Raw genomic sequence first — 16,888 nt, forward strand, 5'->3', positions numbered from 1 at the left:
TTTGATCAAATAAGTTAAAATGACTGAAAACAGATTAGAAGAAGACTAAATGCAAAGAAAGGAGTATTAACCAAATTTCACAATTACCGATCCCCTTGATAGCGGATTACTCTTTTCAATAATCTCTATTAGTACAGTGTCTGTTTTACTTTCTAGGCCTTTCTACATTTGCTATTAAGGCTTTTCATTTGTATTAAAAATTATCTACATGATCATGCTAAGTAACTAAAATAACCGAACAAGCTTTGGACATAGGGTCCCACAAAGCCAGGGACTAATTATTATGATAAAGATGTTAAACCAAAGAGATAACCTACAATGTTAGCAGCAAGTCACTGCTATCAAAGAGAGTAACTCTACCTATAATACCTTAAGGTAGAGGGATAGATAGAGGCAGATTTTCAGAATCTTGTTGAAAACCTCACCCATGGGGCGGCTAGGTGGTGAAGTGGATAAAGCACCGGTCCTGGAGTCAGGAGTACCTGGGTTCAAATACAGTCTCAAACACTTAATAATTACCTAGCTGTGTGGCCTTGGGCAAGCCACTTGACCCCATCTGCCTTGCAAAAACCTAAAAAAAAAAAAAAAGAAAACCTCACCCATCATAGGCCCCACTGACTATCCTCTTGTTATCAAATCGAATACAGCGCACCAGTTCCTCATGACCTTCTAGCACTCGTAAACATGCTCCACACTCTATGTCCCACAACCTGAAAAAGAGAGTAAAGAAATCCAAGTATAGTCCAGAAAAACGTGGATTATAATCACAAAGATTCACCTACCATAAAGATAAATAATGCTTAAAAATGAGCATTAGGGCACAGAAAGTACTGGATGACAAGGAAAATCATCTTTTTAAAAATAATGGATAGCACAATTTTGATTCAGCTATTGCTCAGCACTTTATATTTGGTTATGATGGCCTGAGAAGTTTCCATGAAGATGCAGACTAACGTGAAACCATTTTTTTTTCTCATAGAACACATTAGAAAATTTTATTCTATGCAACATAAAAACCAGTTTGGAGAGACCTGATACATAATAATCTTTATTTAAAAAAAAAAGGATGGATGGGAAACAAATCACTCAGAAGATTAAAAAAATAGCAAATGAAATCAATAATTTCATATGTGTGTCTACCCATCACGTCTGAATACTATATAACTTATTATTACATAGGAATAAATAATTAATTGAAATTTACCTAGGTGAGTTTTGCTGCTTTAAAAATATACAATAATAACTTAAAACATTCTGGCTTTTATAATTTAATATCATTTTAGAAAAGCAAATGCTTGTTTTCATGATTCAGAAATAAGAATACTTTCTCCACAGTCATCACTAAGTATTAAAAACACTTTACATTTTGATTTACCTTTATCTATTGGTAAAATTAATCCCCTCCCCTACAAGTGTATGAACTATGTTGTTATTCAATAATTTCAAAAGCAATTTTCCTTCCCTAAATTTAAGGCCAGATGAATATTACAGATATTTTCTTGCCCTTGAAAAACAACATTCCTCTTTTCCCCTTTCTCAAACCAAACTCCACAGTACTGACCCCTAACAAAAACAATGAATGTAAATACTTTTTTAATGCTGTTAATAAAATGTATTTCCTTTTGGTCTAATAAGATAGGTAGGAAAGTTAATTCTCAGTTCAAGTGTAGCATGTATTTTCAGTCACTCTATAGTATATAATCTTACAATTAGGTTCTCTTAGGCATAAACAGATTTTAGGCATAAACAGGTCAAATATGTACAAGGTTGTGAAAGTGAATGAAACAGTCCAGCAAGTCATGCCTTTTGCAAACAAGATAATCTGTGTTCTCTCCCTTGTAAAGTATCTCTAATATATGTACACACAATTTCAGTTAAATTATACATAGGGAATGACTTTTTTTGCTTCTTCTCTATGGTGCTGTATAAGGAGGAAAGCCTTTACATATAATTAAATTAGAAAGGAACTTTTCAAAGACATAATTCATGTATGTATACATTCTAAAATTAATTCAAATTACTACATGCTTTAAGTTTAATCCTACAAAAACAGACAATTCTATTAAATAGGATAACTATATTTGATGTTAAATATGGATATTCTTTATCTCACATCTTCCCCCAGAAAGGAAAAAGAATGGAAGAATCTTCCAAAATCTCAGTTATGTTTGTATCAACATCTTCAAGAGGCAAGAACATCAAATCAACATTTCACTCTTTGGGTTCTTTATAACCTTTGGCTTTTTAGTTTGTTCTTTTTTTTTTTTTGGGAGAGTGGGTCTCCCTAACTTGCCTAAGCTGGAATTACAACTGCCTTTCTCATAGGCCTGTCCCCATTATTGTCAGCATGGTAGCTTTGACTGGCTGTGTTTCCAACCTGAGTTGGCTTGCTTCTCCTTAGGCAAACTCATGGTCCCTTCACTTCCAAAGGCTCTGGTTCAGTGCAGCCCAGAACTTCTGAACTCAAGTGATCCATTATCCTCAGTCTGCCTCAGTAGCAAGAATTACAGGTATACATAGGCTACCACATTTGGTTTTGGTAAGGCACTGTTCACTTTAAGTAAAGGGAATTTTAGAGAAAGAAAGTATCACTTTTTTTTAACATTTTGTTTTCCAATTATAATAATATGTACCCATCATTTTTTGCAAGACTCTGAATTCCACAATTTCTCCTCCCTACCCCCAGAAGGCTATCTGACAGTCTCTACATTGCTTCCATGCCATACATTGATATAAATTGAATGCTATACGAGTAAACATAAGAATAAACATAAACCCCCTCCCCCCAAGGAGGGAAAGAGAGAGAGAGAGAGGGAGAGAGAGGGAGAGAGAGAGAGAGAGAGAGAGAGAGAGAGAGAGAGAGAGAGAGAGAGAGAGAGAGAACTGTATTTCAGTCTCTGTTCAGATTTCAATGGTTCTGTCTCTGGGGTGAGTTGCTTTCTTTACCTTAAGTCCACCAGAGAAGTTGCTTCAATATTTTTCCCACAGTTGCTATTACTAGCTGCACCTCTACTCTATTTCTCCCCACTCTCATTTATTCTATTTTCTCTCCTTTCATCCTGGCCCTGTCCTAAAGTGTGTTGAATCTGAGTACCCTCTCCCTTGATCTTCCCTATCTTCTATCACCTATTCTCCCCCCCCATTCCATCCCTTTCCTTCTCCTCACCCTATTAAGTGTGTATTTCATTTCCTCCCTGAGTCATTTCCGATGAGAATGAAGGTTCACACATTCCCCCTTGCCTTCCTCCCCCCTCCACTCCATTGAAAAAGCTTTTTCTTTCCATGGGGGGTGGTGGGGGGAGGGAAGTAAGACTGGGGGGAAAATTGTAAAACTCAAATAATATCTTTAATAAAAATTAATTAAAAAAAATCTTTTTCTTGACTCTTATGTGAAATCTCTCAGCTTCTTCATTTCCTTTTCTTTCCTCCCAGTACTTTCCCCCATCACCCACTGACTCCATTCCTTTACCACATCATACTATTATATTCTGCTCCTTCCTATGTCCTGTCTATATATGCTCCTTCTAACAGCTCTTATAAATGAGAAAGTTCATATGAGTTATCAATATCTTCTTCCTGTGCAGGAATACAAACAGTTCAACATCAAGTTCCTTATAGTTAGTCTCCCTCTTCTATTCCCTCTATCGTTCACCAGAGTCCTGTACTTGGAGATCAAACTTTCTGTTCAGCTCTGGTCATCTCAATAGGAAAGTCTGAAAAATCCTGTTTCAATAAAGTTCACCTTTTCCCCCTGAAAGAGGATGTTCAGTTTTGCTGGTTAGTTGATTATCAGTTGTAAACCAAGATCTTTTGCCTTCCGGAATATCATATTCCAATCCCTACAAGCCCTTAATGTAGAAGCTGCCAGATGCTGTGTAATCCTGACTATGGAGCCTTGGTAGTTGAATTGTTTCTGGCAGCTTTTAGAATTTTCTCTTTGATATGGGAGTTTTGGAATTTGGCTATAATATTCCTGGAAGTTTTTCTTTTGGGAATCTCTTTCAGTGAATTCTCTCCATTACTATTTTACCCTCAGCTTCTAGGATCTCAGGGCAATTTTTCTGTATTCTTTCTTTTTTTTTTTTTTTTAAGGTTTTTGCAAGGCAAATGGGGTTAAGTGGCTTGCCCAAGGCCACACAGCTATGTAATTATTGTGTTTGAGGCCAGAATTGAACTCAGGTACTCCTGACTCCAGGGCTGGTGCTCTATTCACTGAGCCACCTAGACGCCCCTGTATTATTTCTTGAACAATGAAGTCTAGGCTCTTCTCCTGGTCATGGCTTTCAGATACCCCAATAATTTTTAAATTATTTCTTCTGGATCTGTTTTTGAGGTCAGTTGTTTTTCCAGTGAGATATTTCACATTTTCTTCTAAGTTTTGGCTTTTTTGGAAGAGTTTTATTTCTTCCTGATTTCATGCAAAGTTATCAGCTTCCTTTAGTTCTAGTTTGCATTTGAAGGAGTTATTTTCTTCACAGAGTTTTTTTTTTATCTCCTTTTCCAGCTGGCCAATTCTGCTTTTTAAGGCATTTTTCTCATTTGCCTTTTGTTTTGCTTTTTCCATTAGGCCTAAACTGGTTTTTAACACATTATTTTCTTCAATATTTTTTTCTGTATATCTTTCACCAAGCTTTTAATTTGGTTTTCATGATTTTTCTGCATCGCTCTCATTTCTCCTCCCAATTTTTCCTGCACCTCTCTTAATTGCTTTTCAAAGTCTTTTTTGAGCTCATCCATTAGTCTGAGACCATTTTCTATTTCTCTTGGAGGTTTTGGACATGGAAGCTTCGATTTTGTCATCATCTGAGTATGTGTTTTGATCTTCCATGGGATTAAAGTAATTCTCTATGGTCAGATTCTTCTTTTTCTGTCGTTTACTCATTTCCTCAGACCAAGACTAATTTACAGCACTTCCAAGGCTTTGGGGTTGTTTTTTTTTTTTTGCAGGGACACCCCATTGGGAGCTTTATTCTTTCAAGGTCTTATGCTCTCTAGCCGGTGCTTTGATATGTAGATGGCCCCCTGTACTTCCCTCTGCCCTGGGGCTATAAGGAGAGATCCTGCTTGGTTATTTAGTATGGAAGCCTAAACTGCAATATCTGAGTGTAGGCAAACAGGAGAGTTCTACCCCCAGGGAGAGCAGAGAAATCTCTGTAGACTTCCCTTACCACCTCTGGGGGTGCAGGCTGCTTTCTCCCCATTCTCTTTGCAGATTCTGTGGCTAGTGCTCCTCATTCCACACTCAATCTGGTGCTCCTCACTCTACACTCAAGCTGTTGCTGGTGATCTCTGGGCTGCGCTGCGCTGGGCTGTACTGTGCTGGGCTGCACTGCGGCTTTTTTCCAACTCCTGGTCCTGGTGAAACACACCTTTCCCGTGGAACTTCTAAGTTATCTTGGACTGGGAAAATGTATCACTCAGTCTTTCTGTGGGTTCTGCCCCTCTAAATTTTGGCTAGAGCCATCCTTTGATTTTTGGGGGTTTGGGGGGTCGGAGTTCCCAGGAAATGCTGCCTTCATGTGGCCATCTTGGCTCCGCCCTCGGATTGATCGAAAATATAATTTTTTTTTTGCAAGGCAAATGGAGTTAAGTGGCTTGCCCAAGGCCACACAGCTAGGTAATTATTAAGTGTCTGAGTCCGAATTTGAACCCAGGTACTGACTCCAGGGCCGGTGCTTTATCCACTGCGCCACCTAGCTGCCCCTGAAAATATCATTCTTAAAGAATAGTGATAGTAAACAATTTCTATTCAGCTATTTGAAGTCCATTGTCTTTTTTCTCTCTTTTATCTAAGCTATATACTTTTAAAAATAGGTTTAAGAGTTCATCAATAAAAAATATTGTCTCTCTGACTCTGCTCAGTAGTCTAAGTCCTAGGAAACTAAAAATCTTTTACAATTTTGAAGTTCACTTAATTTTTAAATTGTCCTAAAGAGAATAAAATGAAAACAGGATGCCATCATTGAAACTTGGGTAACTTCTGGATCCAAGAAACCATAGGAATAAGTGAATTTTCAGAAAGGGTTATCTGTTACTCACCTGATAGTATTGTCAGATGAGCCACTCACTACTAGCCTATCTCTGTATTGCAGACAGGCAATGCCTCGCTTATGGCCATTTAAGGTCCTAACAAATTCACAAGTACTCGTGTTCCATACCTGAGAGAAAAAAAACAGCATTTGGTAGTTCATTTGGGGCTTTTTATTGGCAACGTCTGGGTGTGATATAGCTCAAGTCCTGTGCTACTTGGACAACTAATTTTGTAGGCTTCTTTTTATTTATGGATAATATATATCTTTGATTCAGAATGACCTAGAACTTATTTGAATCTAGTTTTTATGGTCTGAGAAGTTCCCAAATAACTGCAGACTATAAGGTCAATTCAGTCTTACAGTCTTACAGATGTTTTCTTTTTTTTTTTTTTTTCAAGGCAATGGGGTTAAGTGGCTTGCCCAAGGCCACACAGCTATGTCATTATTAAGTGTCTGAGGCTGGATTTGAACCCAGGTACTCCTGACTCCAGGGCCGGTGCTCTATCCACTGCGCCACCTAGCTGCCCCAGATGTTTTCTTGAGCTTAAAAACTTACAACTGTCCTTCTCATAATCAGCAACATAATGGCAATGAATCTTTTAAAAGTAATGAAGAGGGGTGGCTAGGTGGCATAGTGGATAGAGCACCGGCCCTGGAGTCAGGAGTACCTGGGTTCAAATCCAGCCTCAGACACTTAATAATAATTACCTAGCTGTGTGGCCTTGGGCAAGCCACTTAACCCCATTTGCCTTGCAAAAAAAAAAAAAACCTAAAAAAAATTAAAAGTAATCAAGAGCTTTCTTACCCTCAAATTCATAATATAGGGCAATCCTTTAATTAGCTAGAAAGTCATCCTGAAGTGACATTTAATCATGAATTTGCCTTTCTTTGATAAATTTTCAGGTTAATTCCTTTTATTCCAAGTTGAGGAATAGTTGGAAAAGGCTAAATAAGTCTAAAGGTACTTAGAATGTCTTACCTTTATAGTCCTATCTCCTGATGCAGAGACGATGTATTTATCGTCAAAGTCCACAACATTAACAGCAGCTCGATGTCCTACCAGCACTCGTCGCAGGGTAATATCAGTGGGGGAGGCCATATCCCATACAGCAATGGAACGGTCTTTGGAGCATGTCACCATCATTCCATTATTGAAACGCAAATGAAGAACTGCTTCACAATGGTGAATCAGTGTGTTCAACATTTCTCCTGTATTTACATCCCATACTCTGAAAAAGAAAAGCAAACTGGGCAGGTAAACTGGGATGGAAAAAATTATCATGCTACAATTCATTTAACAATAATGGGTTACAAGATTTTGTGATGAAGAGCTACTACAGACTCCACTGAAAGCCTTGAGACTGACTTCAGAACAGGGTTCTGATGAATAATGGGAGTTAGGTGTGTGTGCATGCGTGCGCATGTGCATACGTCCTCTGGCAGGTATTCATGCTAGTGCTTGTGTATACTTGTGTTAGCACTGTTCTTTATTGTTTTCCATGAATCACACTGAAAGGGTATTTGAGCTTACAGAATAGCTGCTTTTCTCCCTTTTGCCATTCCCATAACAAATAGATTTATTTCCCTTCTTTGAATGATAGAATCTTTGAAAGTATCTGATCCTATGGATGCTTAATAAGAGTTGGATGCTGATGACAATGAGGATTAAGGTGGTTGAGGCCTTTAAATCAATAGGCCAGAAAGAGGATTAGCTTATTTTTTCACAGAGAATAATTTGTGATCATAAACATTAAACTCCAAAGTGTCTAACAATGTGAATGGCTGTTTTTTTTATTTAAAAAAAGAAGTTACTTTTTATGCATTATGTTTCCTAAGTCCTTTAGCTTAAGGCAAAATTCCTTACAGAGGTTTCCTGCAGTGCTGTCAGTACCCAGGACTCAAACTACACTGGACTCCAGCAGCATAATGGCTATGTCATCAAATCACTAACGCCTCTGGAAATCGAGTGCCCCCTCCCTTAGTGAAGCTTGCAATTAAAAACGGCAGGGATGGCAGGGGAGGGGCTAGCAAGAAGAGAGTATCACTCACCTATACAAATTTAAACTGCAGTATCGTACTGCCATACTATGGTTGTCATCACCTGAAAATGATGCTTCATCATATGAAAATATAATTCCTGTGAGGTATTTTTCTAGGGGAATGTAAAAGTTGCCATAAAGATGACAAGTTAAATACCATTTGGCCAGAATGGAAGGATTTTATTTTCTAGTATAAATAGTAATTAAGTATGCAAAAATGAAAAATTATATGATTTTTTTTCAGAATAGAATATTTTATATTGTTCCTTAGATGTAGTTTAAAAACATGTTCAAGGATATATTACTATTTTTTTTTTTTTACGTTTTTGCAAGGCAAATGGGGTTAAGTGGCTTGCCCAAGACCACACAGCTGGGTAATTATTAAGTGTCTTGAGACCGGATTTGAACTCAGGTACTCCTGACTTCAGGGCCAGTGCTCTATCCACTGTGCCATCTAGCCGCCTCAAGGATATATTACTATTCTAATTACTAATTCTCAAAGATAGCAAGAAAACAAAGAATGGAAGGGAAAGGTTCAGAGCCCCAACAAGTTCAATGACTTTGATCTCTTATACCTGACAGTAGAATCAGAAGACCCAGTTATGATCACCCTCTCGTCATACTGGAGGCACAAAACTGATCCTGTGTGTCCCGTGAGGATTCGTTTACACTCCAATGTGTTCTTATCCCAGATCTAGGAAGGCAAACAAGGAGTACAGACCCTTGTGATCACTATGGCAGTGGGCTTAATGGATTTTATTATGATGATGCTTGATTGCAGTTAGATTAAAGCTGATGTGGGAATGTGCAGTATACTTGTTTTCAATAGGTAAAGCTGAGAGTTTCAAAATACTTTTATTATCCATGGTTTCATTATAAAATAGGTTTTATCTGTTTTTTCAGTGAGGAACAATGGTAGTATACAATGACTGCAGGACCAATTGCACTGTAAGAAAGTCCACTTTGGAGAGAAGCAGAACACAGCAACCTGGATCTGGCAAATTTGTACACCGTCTTCTGGTAAGTGCTTACACTTACAAGTTTCTGGGGTAAGCTGTATACCCCAAAGTCCTAAAATTTTCCTCTGTCTTTCAGATTTAAGTTCTCATAATTATTGTTATGAACTGCTTTGGGTAATGGCTGTCCTTCCTACTTCAGCTTTCCTGATCGAGCACATAGGAAGCCTCACCTTGATAGTGTTGTCTCGAAGGCCACTTACTATCTTCTGATCGTCATACTGTAAACAGTAAACTCCTTTGCTGGTTTCACTCCGGCAATGGATTCTCTGTAAACTGTGTCTTCCACAACGCCAGTTAGATTCTATAGTCTGTGAGGAAGGGGTGACAAAGTGGCAGCAATTAGGACAAATAAAATCACTCAGCTTTGCTCTCCTGATGTCAAAGAAGCAAAACAGTCAAGACAAGGAAAGGCAGGCAGCGCACACTCCTTATCAATGGGCTCCTCAGAACTAGAAGCCAAATTGGAAATTTGTTTTCTAGATAATATGCCTTTATTTTCAGAAGTCAACTTAACAGCACTTCTCAATCTGCTATATAGATCCTAGAGATTAATTTTCTAGGATTTTAGAAACTGACCCTGACAATAGGACACATATCAGCCTCATATACCCAGCATTTTATTTGAATATGGATTGACTATCTCAACTGAGGAGTGTTTTTTAATATTGTCTAAACTTAACTTTGAATTATCTTCCAAGGACACTTACCAGATCTCACTATTATATGAGATAAAGCATCACAAGCATCATCAGAAGATTGTTGAATAGGCAGTGGTGGAGATCTAGCTTGTGATTTTCTAGACTGCAAGAATCTTAATTATATGTTAAGAAAAATGACCTTTTAATTCAAATGAATGAATTTTATCACTAGGCTCAAGTATATATGTGCCACAAGATTATTGTAGCAAATAACAGTTTCCATTAATATTTTACAAATACCTATGTAGAATTCCCACAGATTCTTAATTCCCACAGATTCTTACCTCAATGTCCTGTATAATTTTAGGATAAAGTGCTCTGTAAAAAGAGTTTGGAGGGGCAACTCCATCAGGAGGTTTGTTTTTGAATAAATATTGTCCCCTAAAAGACAAGAGACATTTATTAACGATAATTTTACATTTTATTTATATAATGCTTTGTACTTTTATACTCATATTTCATTTGATCTTCAAAACTATCCAGTAAGGTATGAATATAATCTTGATTCCAGAAGTTCTAAGCCAAGAAGCACATAACTCTGAGGCAATGTTGACATTCTTTGTTTTGTACTATTTATAAACCAATTACCAGCTATTTACTTTCTAATAAAACAGGGTTATTTCCAGTCAAGAATAACACGCAAATAAAATGTACTTTGTTTACTTCTTGGGTTCTGGGGTTATGGATCATGGGAATCTTGAGTTATATTTGTAATAGCTATTTATTAATTTCAGCTAGCACTATTACTTGTAGCTAGCTGTAAATATGTCTAATGCAAGACTACAGAGTAACTGTACCATGTCAAGAGATAATATTGTAATACTGGTAGTATTCAAATGATATTCTATATCCTATATATGTTATATTGTATATACTATACCAATGATATCCATTACATTGACTTTCACTTTTGAAAATGCTTTCAATGGTGACTATACCATTCAAGTATGGCTGAGAATCAAAATGCATGATCAAAAGTCCCTTCTACACTAGGTAAGGCTCCTAGAACTGGGTATAGCTTAATATAATTATAATAATATAAGGGTCTTTTTTTAGACCCTTACCCATGTGGGCTTAGCTGCCTTGGCTGCTCAGTTTACTCTAACAGAAAATAAAGAGGGTCACTGGAGTAGTTAGCAGTAGGCAGGAATAAGATGAAGAGAATGCTTTCAAGCTATATCAAATCTTAAGACAGAAATCAACCTTCACAGGTGTATTTCCAGTTTTGCATGCATGTACACACACACACACACACACACATACACACACACAAATGTGTTTTCCTGCCTTTGCTTGATTCCTGGTAAGCAACATTTGTTAGCATCTCTTTCCTTATGACAGTACATCTCTGCAATACTCATATCCCAAGCTAGATCTTTGCTACAAAAATTCAGTAAATGGCAATCACTTCCTGCTGTGTAAAAAATTTAATTCCTCATCCTGAAGTTAAGGACCCACCAAACACGGTGTGGAAGCTAGTAAACCCCACTATGGGCGTACTAACTGCTGTTATGACTGGCACAGTGCCTTGCAAAGTGAAGATAGGCAGAAATGCCTTTGAGTATAATCCTGGCACTAGAGAAATGCTGTTTTCTCTGGACCAGTCATCCACTCTTCCCTCTACAGTTCCATTACAATATAATTAATTGTTCAATGTCTTCAGGAGTATTTCTCCCCTGCCCTCTCCTTATTATACACCTTGAAAATTAGTTGAGAAAATTTCCTATTAGAAAGAGAGCTAGCTGTATTGTATATGCTAATACAGAATACTAAGCTGGCAAGGAAGAGGCCAAAATGCTTTTATCTGAGGGGGGAAAAAGGTGGCACAGAGGTCATACATTTACCAAAAGAAAGGTATAAAGGAATATATTTAAGGGAAAACTGGCTGAAAATGTGCCTCCTTGAAAAAATTATTCCATTAATGTGTTGAAGGTAAATGAACTTATAAAAGAAATTAATCATAGTTTTGAAATAAGAGCTTAGAATATTGGTAAATTCTAATGACACCCCAAACAAGCTCCTGACTTCCTTTTCACTTCCTAGCACACCAGCATCTCAGGTGAACCTCACATGTCCTGTCGCTATTCAAGGTATGTCAAGGAAAGAGGACATTCAAATACTATTTACACCTAGAGTTTGGGTCCTAACTATTCCAAGTTCTAGCTGAGACAAGAACCCTGCTAGGTAGGGCATAGGAACTATATTGCTGCAAAACACTCCAAGTCAGAGCTGTCATTTGATTCTGTTGCATTTCCTGAGGCAGTTGACTTCACACAATGAGGGGGCATCATTTGTTCTCAGAGTAAACAGTGGCTCCATACTAGGGGAAAGGCTGCATGCTAGGTGATGCCTGATTGCTCTACAATGATCCTGAAACATTTGTAGATAGTTCAAAAAATGGACTCCTCATCTAGCACCTGAACAGCCATCAAATGAAAGTGTTGGAAAAAAAGAGCAACTGATTGTCTTTGATGGCGTCTCTGTATCATATGCTGAATCCTTTTAGGAAGTTAAGTTCTTTGATAATAGGGACCACTTCTTTCTCTGTGAAATGCTAGGACCTATGAGAATGTGGGTATTTGATAAATGTTAAATATTAAGAGCAAAGTGCTATCATAAAATGTGGCCTGCTGATTAAGAAAATGGGCCTTTTCCCAAGTGGTCTTTTATTGTACTTTAACATTCTTGAGCCCAGACAGTATACTCAGCATTGTACAAGACAGAAAAATGACAGAGTTCATGCTGTGGGGGAGGGGGGGATACAATCCAAAGCAGACCAACAAATTCAATTGGATATAAAATACAACTGCTGAGAAGAACTGAAATTTTAGAGCCTTAAAGTTTCATTGGAGTTTGTATTTATTTTTTGGATAAAGGGATTTGAAGAAAGCTTCAAAAATAGAGGGCAGACAAAGTTCTATTCCTGAAAAGCTACAATGAAATGGTAAGCTTTTAGGGGAGTATTTCAAAGGAAGAGGGAGTGACTGATGGGAGATATAGCAAAGTTACTGCAATTGTCTAAGGAAGTTTGAATAAAGCACAAGGAAGGAAAAGTGAAAAGGAAAGAGATAAACATGAGTCTTGAGAGGGAGAAAGGGAACATGCGGAAATGGAAGCAGTACTGATAAAGGGATTTTATGCTAATAATAGTAATATAGTGCAGTCTTGAGGTGATGATCAAAATAGTTTTAATTTCATGGGGTACATTATATTAGGAGGGATGCAGCAAATGTAGAGGGAACTAAATTAGAACCCTAAAAGACAAAAATATCAGGAATAGGTTTAATCTCCTGTAAGTGAACAGCCTGGTATCATATATCTGTTATCAAATCTTGGTTGATTTGGATTTTGTATCTTGGAAAAGGCATGAAATATATTTTCTAGTGAGCCTGTTTGGCTCTATAATTTGGCAACTATAATTAAAAATGTTTTTATTCAGGACAAGACCTAGATACAATCATTAATCATGAGAAGTCTGCTTTTGGTGTGTCTCCCCCCGCCCCATCAAGACTTTACTGCTCCTACACTAATGAAAACTTATACATTCACAATGAAATGCCAATAACTTAAAATAAGTTTTAAAGTGTCATTGCTTAACTGAACAAATAGGAATGATTTCCAGTTGTGCAATTTTTAGTAAAGGTAATTATCAATACACTGAAATAGTACTGGAAGCAATCAACTTTGGTTGTTGTTCATCTGTGTATGACTCTGTATGATCCTGTAGACCAACTGTCCATGGTTAAGGTACTGGACCTTAGAGTGGTTTGTCACGTCCTTCTCTTATTGGACCACTGGAGTGGTTTGTCATTTCCTTCTCCAGTTTTAGACAGAGGTTAAATGATTTGTCCAGGGTTACCCAATTTGAGGTGTTTGAGGTCACTTTTGAACTCTGGTCTTTCTGACCAGCAGGTCCGGTGCTCTATTCACTTAACCATTAGTTGCCCTGAAGCAACCAACTACACTATGCTAAAAGAACTGAAGGCAAGGATGATTTAATTTTTGGCTTTGTAATTCCAGGGTCTAGCACTATAAGTACCTTATAAATAGGTAACTTACTACTAAATGTTTTTTAATAAATAAATGTCTTTTTATTTTAGATTTTTGCAAGGCAATAGGGTAAAGTGACTTGCCCAAGGTCACACAGCTAGGTAATTATTAAGTGCTTGAGGCCGAATTTGAACTCAGGTCCTCCTGACTCCAGGGCCAGTACTCTATCCATTGTACCACCTAGCTGCCCCTATTAAATGGTTTTTGTCCTTCATTTTGAAGACAACCACAGCAACATGGAGGTGATGCCATGACAAACACATGATTCGGATTTGAGTGAGGGGTGCTGTGCTAAGTCACCAGCTACAGTTTCTCTTCCAGAGTCATCTGGGTCTAGTGGCCAAATATGAATCAGGACAACTGGAGATAGCCCTGGATGCAAGGCAATCAGAGTTTAGTGACTGCCCAAGGTCAAACAGCAAGCAGTCAAGTGCCTGAAGTTGGATTCAAACTCCTGTCCATCCTGACTCAAAGGCCAGTGCTCCATCCACTGTGCCAACTACTTGCCCCTTAAGTAACTACTAAATGGAAGACTCTAGTTGACAGACTGAAATGACATCTTTTGGTAAAATTATTACATAATGGTGCTTTTATTTATGCTGTCATACAGTATTCAATTTTCATTTCCAAAGTAGAGTGTTACTTATGAAAATAATAGCCTTAGAAGAATCATAGTATGGTACCAATTTAAATCTTAATAGAAATTAACATACTTTTGTTTAATACAATTTTTGTTTTTTAAAAATTCCAAGAAATTTGCCCTTAGTAACCGATTACTAGAAATTTTCCTCACAAAGAGAATGAAAGGGGTGGCTAGGTGGTGCAGTGGATAAAGCACCAGCCCTGGAATCAGGAGTACCTGGGTTCAAATTGGATCTCAGACACTTAATAATTACCTAGCTGTGTGGCCTTGGGCAAGCCATTTAACCCCATTTGCCTTGCAAAAACCTAAAAAAAAATACTAGTCTGTTTAATGTGTTTAAATACTGAGTTTCAATCACAAAAGGATCTACATATTTCAGAAATATTCTTAGATGGCTATTTTCAAATTTATTCCTCATGGTCAATAATTTTTTTCTTTATATGATACAAGATAAACAACTGATGATGCTAATTTGGAGCTATGTGAGAACACATATACTTATACCATTTTTAAGACCTGCTAAAATGCATGAGTTGCCACTTCTATCTTGTTTATGAAATACCCCTTATTTAGCTTTCTTGTAGTCAATATCCTAGAGATACTCTTAAAAAATTATATAAGCAAGAAGGTTTTTTTTTGTTTGTTTTGTTTTTTAGCAAGGAAGTTTTAAGCAAAAATTACTCATCTGTAATGGAACAGCTTGAAGTTTTGGTGAAATATCCTTTGTTTGAAGTCTCTGAACCCATTAGCAAGATAATCCCCCAAAACAGTATTTTGATTAAACTATGAAATATACTGAGAAAACCAGAATTAGAGGAACTGGTTTCAAATTCAGCCTCTGTCACTTATCACCTATATAATCTTGGCCAAGCCACGTAAATCTCTTTAGGACTCAATTTTCTTATCGTAGGATGACGAGGTTAGGTGATCACCTAGGTATTAATGTACATTGAGAACAGAGAATATCAGCTAAAAGGGCAAGCAGACTCTGTTTTTATTTGCAAGATTTCATTAAATCTACTTTACATAATTTAAGGAGCATTGATCCAAAGACAAATTATTGCTAAATGGGGAAAAATATTTTCCTTCCTATTTTTGCTACAAGCAAGCTGGGCCACTGGGTCATGTGTTAAGAAGCACCACCTGGCTTCCAATAGCTATAGATGCCCAGTACCTGAAGCTCTGTAGTAGCAGGAAAGTGGAAAAAGCTCACCATCCTCTCCGTTCTGCCAGGCCTCTCCAGAGAGAGTCTGTCCTGACCATTCTCTCTATGAGTTTCTTCCATAACATTCCATCCGAAGTCACTCGGTACCACTCCTTGCACACAAGCTCAGCGGCACATAGTGATTTGGCATCCAGGTATGATAAAATGTTCTCAGCAATGTGATCTAAACCTCGAGCTGTGAAAAACACACAACAATGGGAATATGAAGTAGTTTTTTTTCTCCCCTTTAAAGACAAAACAGCATTGGGCCTACTGTAAAGACACATCATTGTCCCTAGGTGCAGGCCAGTTTCTCTCTGAAACAGAGTTGGATAAAATGAGTGTTAATATTTTTTTCTACAAGGTTACAGAAATAAACAATATTTTCCATCTTTCTTTGGATAAGGGAGTTAAAGTTAACAACCAGCAAAACCCCTAAGACATTAAAAATAAAAAGGAATCCAGAAAGCAATACACATCTATTTATATGGATTTCAGCACTAGAAGATGGGAATGTTCTAAGGATTGCATTTCAAACTGTGATACAGAGCCCCAAAATCTTTATATTAGGGTCATTTCTCATTTCTTTTTTAATAGCAGTTCAAAGTTTTTTTGTAAACATTTAAAATGTGATAGGGATAGGGACTGCATATGTGGAGAAAAGAGTATGCTTTGTATTGTGGTGTTCAGAACAGTAAGGATATATTAAGAGGTAGAGAGAGTTAAAGAAAATACAGATTTAAGTTAGGGATGCTGTCTTTAAGAAGCCATACCTACAATTATTACTATTATTTTTTTTAATTTTAATTTTTTTCTCTCCCCTTTATCGCTCAAGTGAGTCTATATTTATGGGGGAGGGGGCATTTCGTTTACTCTTAAACAAGAATATTTTATTAATGTATAAAAAACATTATTTGTACAAAATGAGAATAAATATTAAAAAAAAACCCCAAAAAACAAAACAAACAAAAAAAGAAGCATAGGTGCAGTCAGGAACATAGTTGACAATACACAGCCCTTCTATCTTTGGAGATAAATGATGCTTTTTTGTCACCATCTTCTCTTCATCTGTTTCACATGAAGAAAGCATACACAAGTGATTCCATGCCATTTCATCTTCTAGGTAGGTTTCTCCCTCTATCATCCCCACACTTTTACTTATGTTCAGTCTCTCCCTGTTTACTGGTTGCTTTCTATTGACTA

At 37.2% G+C, this 16,888-nt stretch overlaps 1 protein-coding gene across 18 annotated transcripts in view; it reads right to left on the reverse strand.

Annotated features, from left to right (window-relative positions):
• Positions 1 to 16,888, reverse strand: part of BTRC (beta-transducin repeat containing E3 ubiquitin protein ligase) — a 220,775-nt gene that overhangs the window by 25,361 nt on the left and 178,526 nt on the right. For all 18 annotated transcript variants that reach the window (XR_012477907.1, XR_012477908.1, XR_012477906.1 and 15 more), the window contains 7 exons: positions 15,695 to 15,881; positions 10,073 to 10,169; positions 9,261 to 9,398; positions 8,647 to 8,765; positions 7,012 to 7,261; positions 6,040 to 6,158; positions 600 to 710 (listed from right to left, as the gene is read on the reverse strand). Coding sequence is in view for 15 of the 18 variants with exons in the window: in XM_074233875.1 (XP_074089976.1) it covers positions 600 to 710; positions 6,040 to 6,158; positions 7,012 to 7,261; positions 8,647 to 8,765; positions 9,261 to 9,398; positions 10,073 to 10,169; positions 15,695 to 15,881 (1,021 nt within the window). In the remaining 3 variants the exon portion in view is untranslated. The remainder of the gene's footprint in view (positions 1 to 599; positions 711 to 6,039; positions 6,159 to 7,011; positions 7,262 to 8,646; positions 8,766 to 9,260; positions 9,399 to 10,072; positions 10,170 to 15,694; positions 15,882 to 16,888) is intronic.

Source organism: Macrotis lagotis, chromosome 4 (genome assembly GCF_037893015.1).
Source record: "Macrotis lagotis isolate mMagLag1 chromosome 4, bilby.v1.9.chrom.fasta, whole genome shotgun sequence".
Taxonomy (NCBI): domain Eukaryota; kingdom Metazoa; phylum Chordata; class Mammalia; order Peramelemorphia; family Peramelidae; genus Macrotis; species Macrotis lagotis.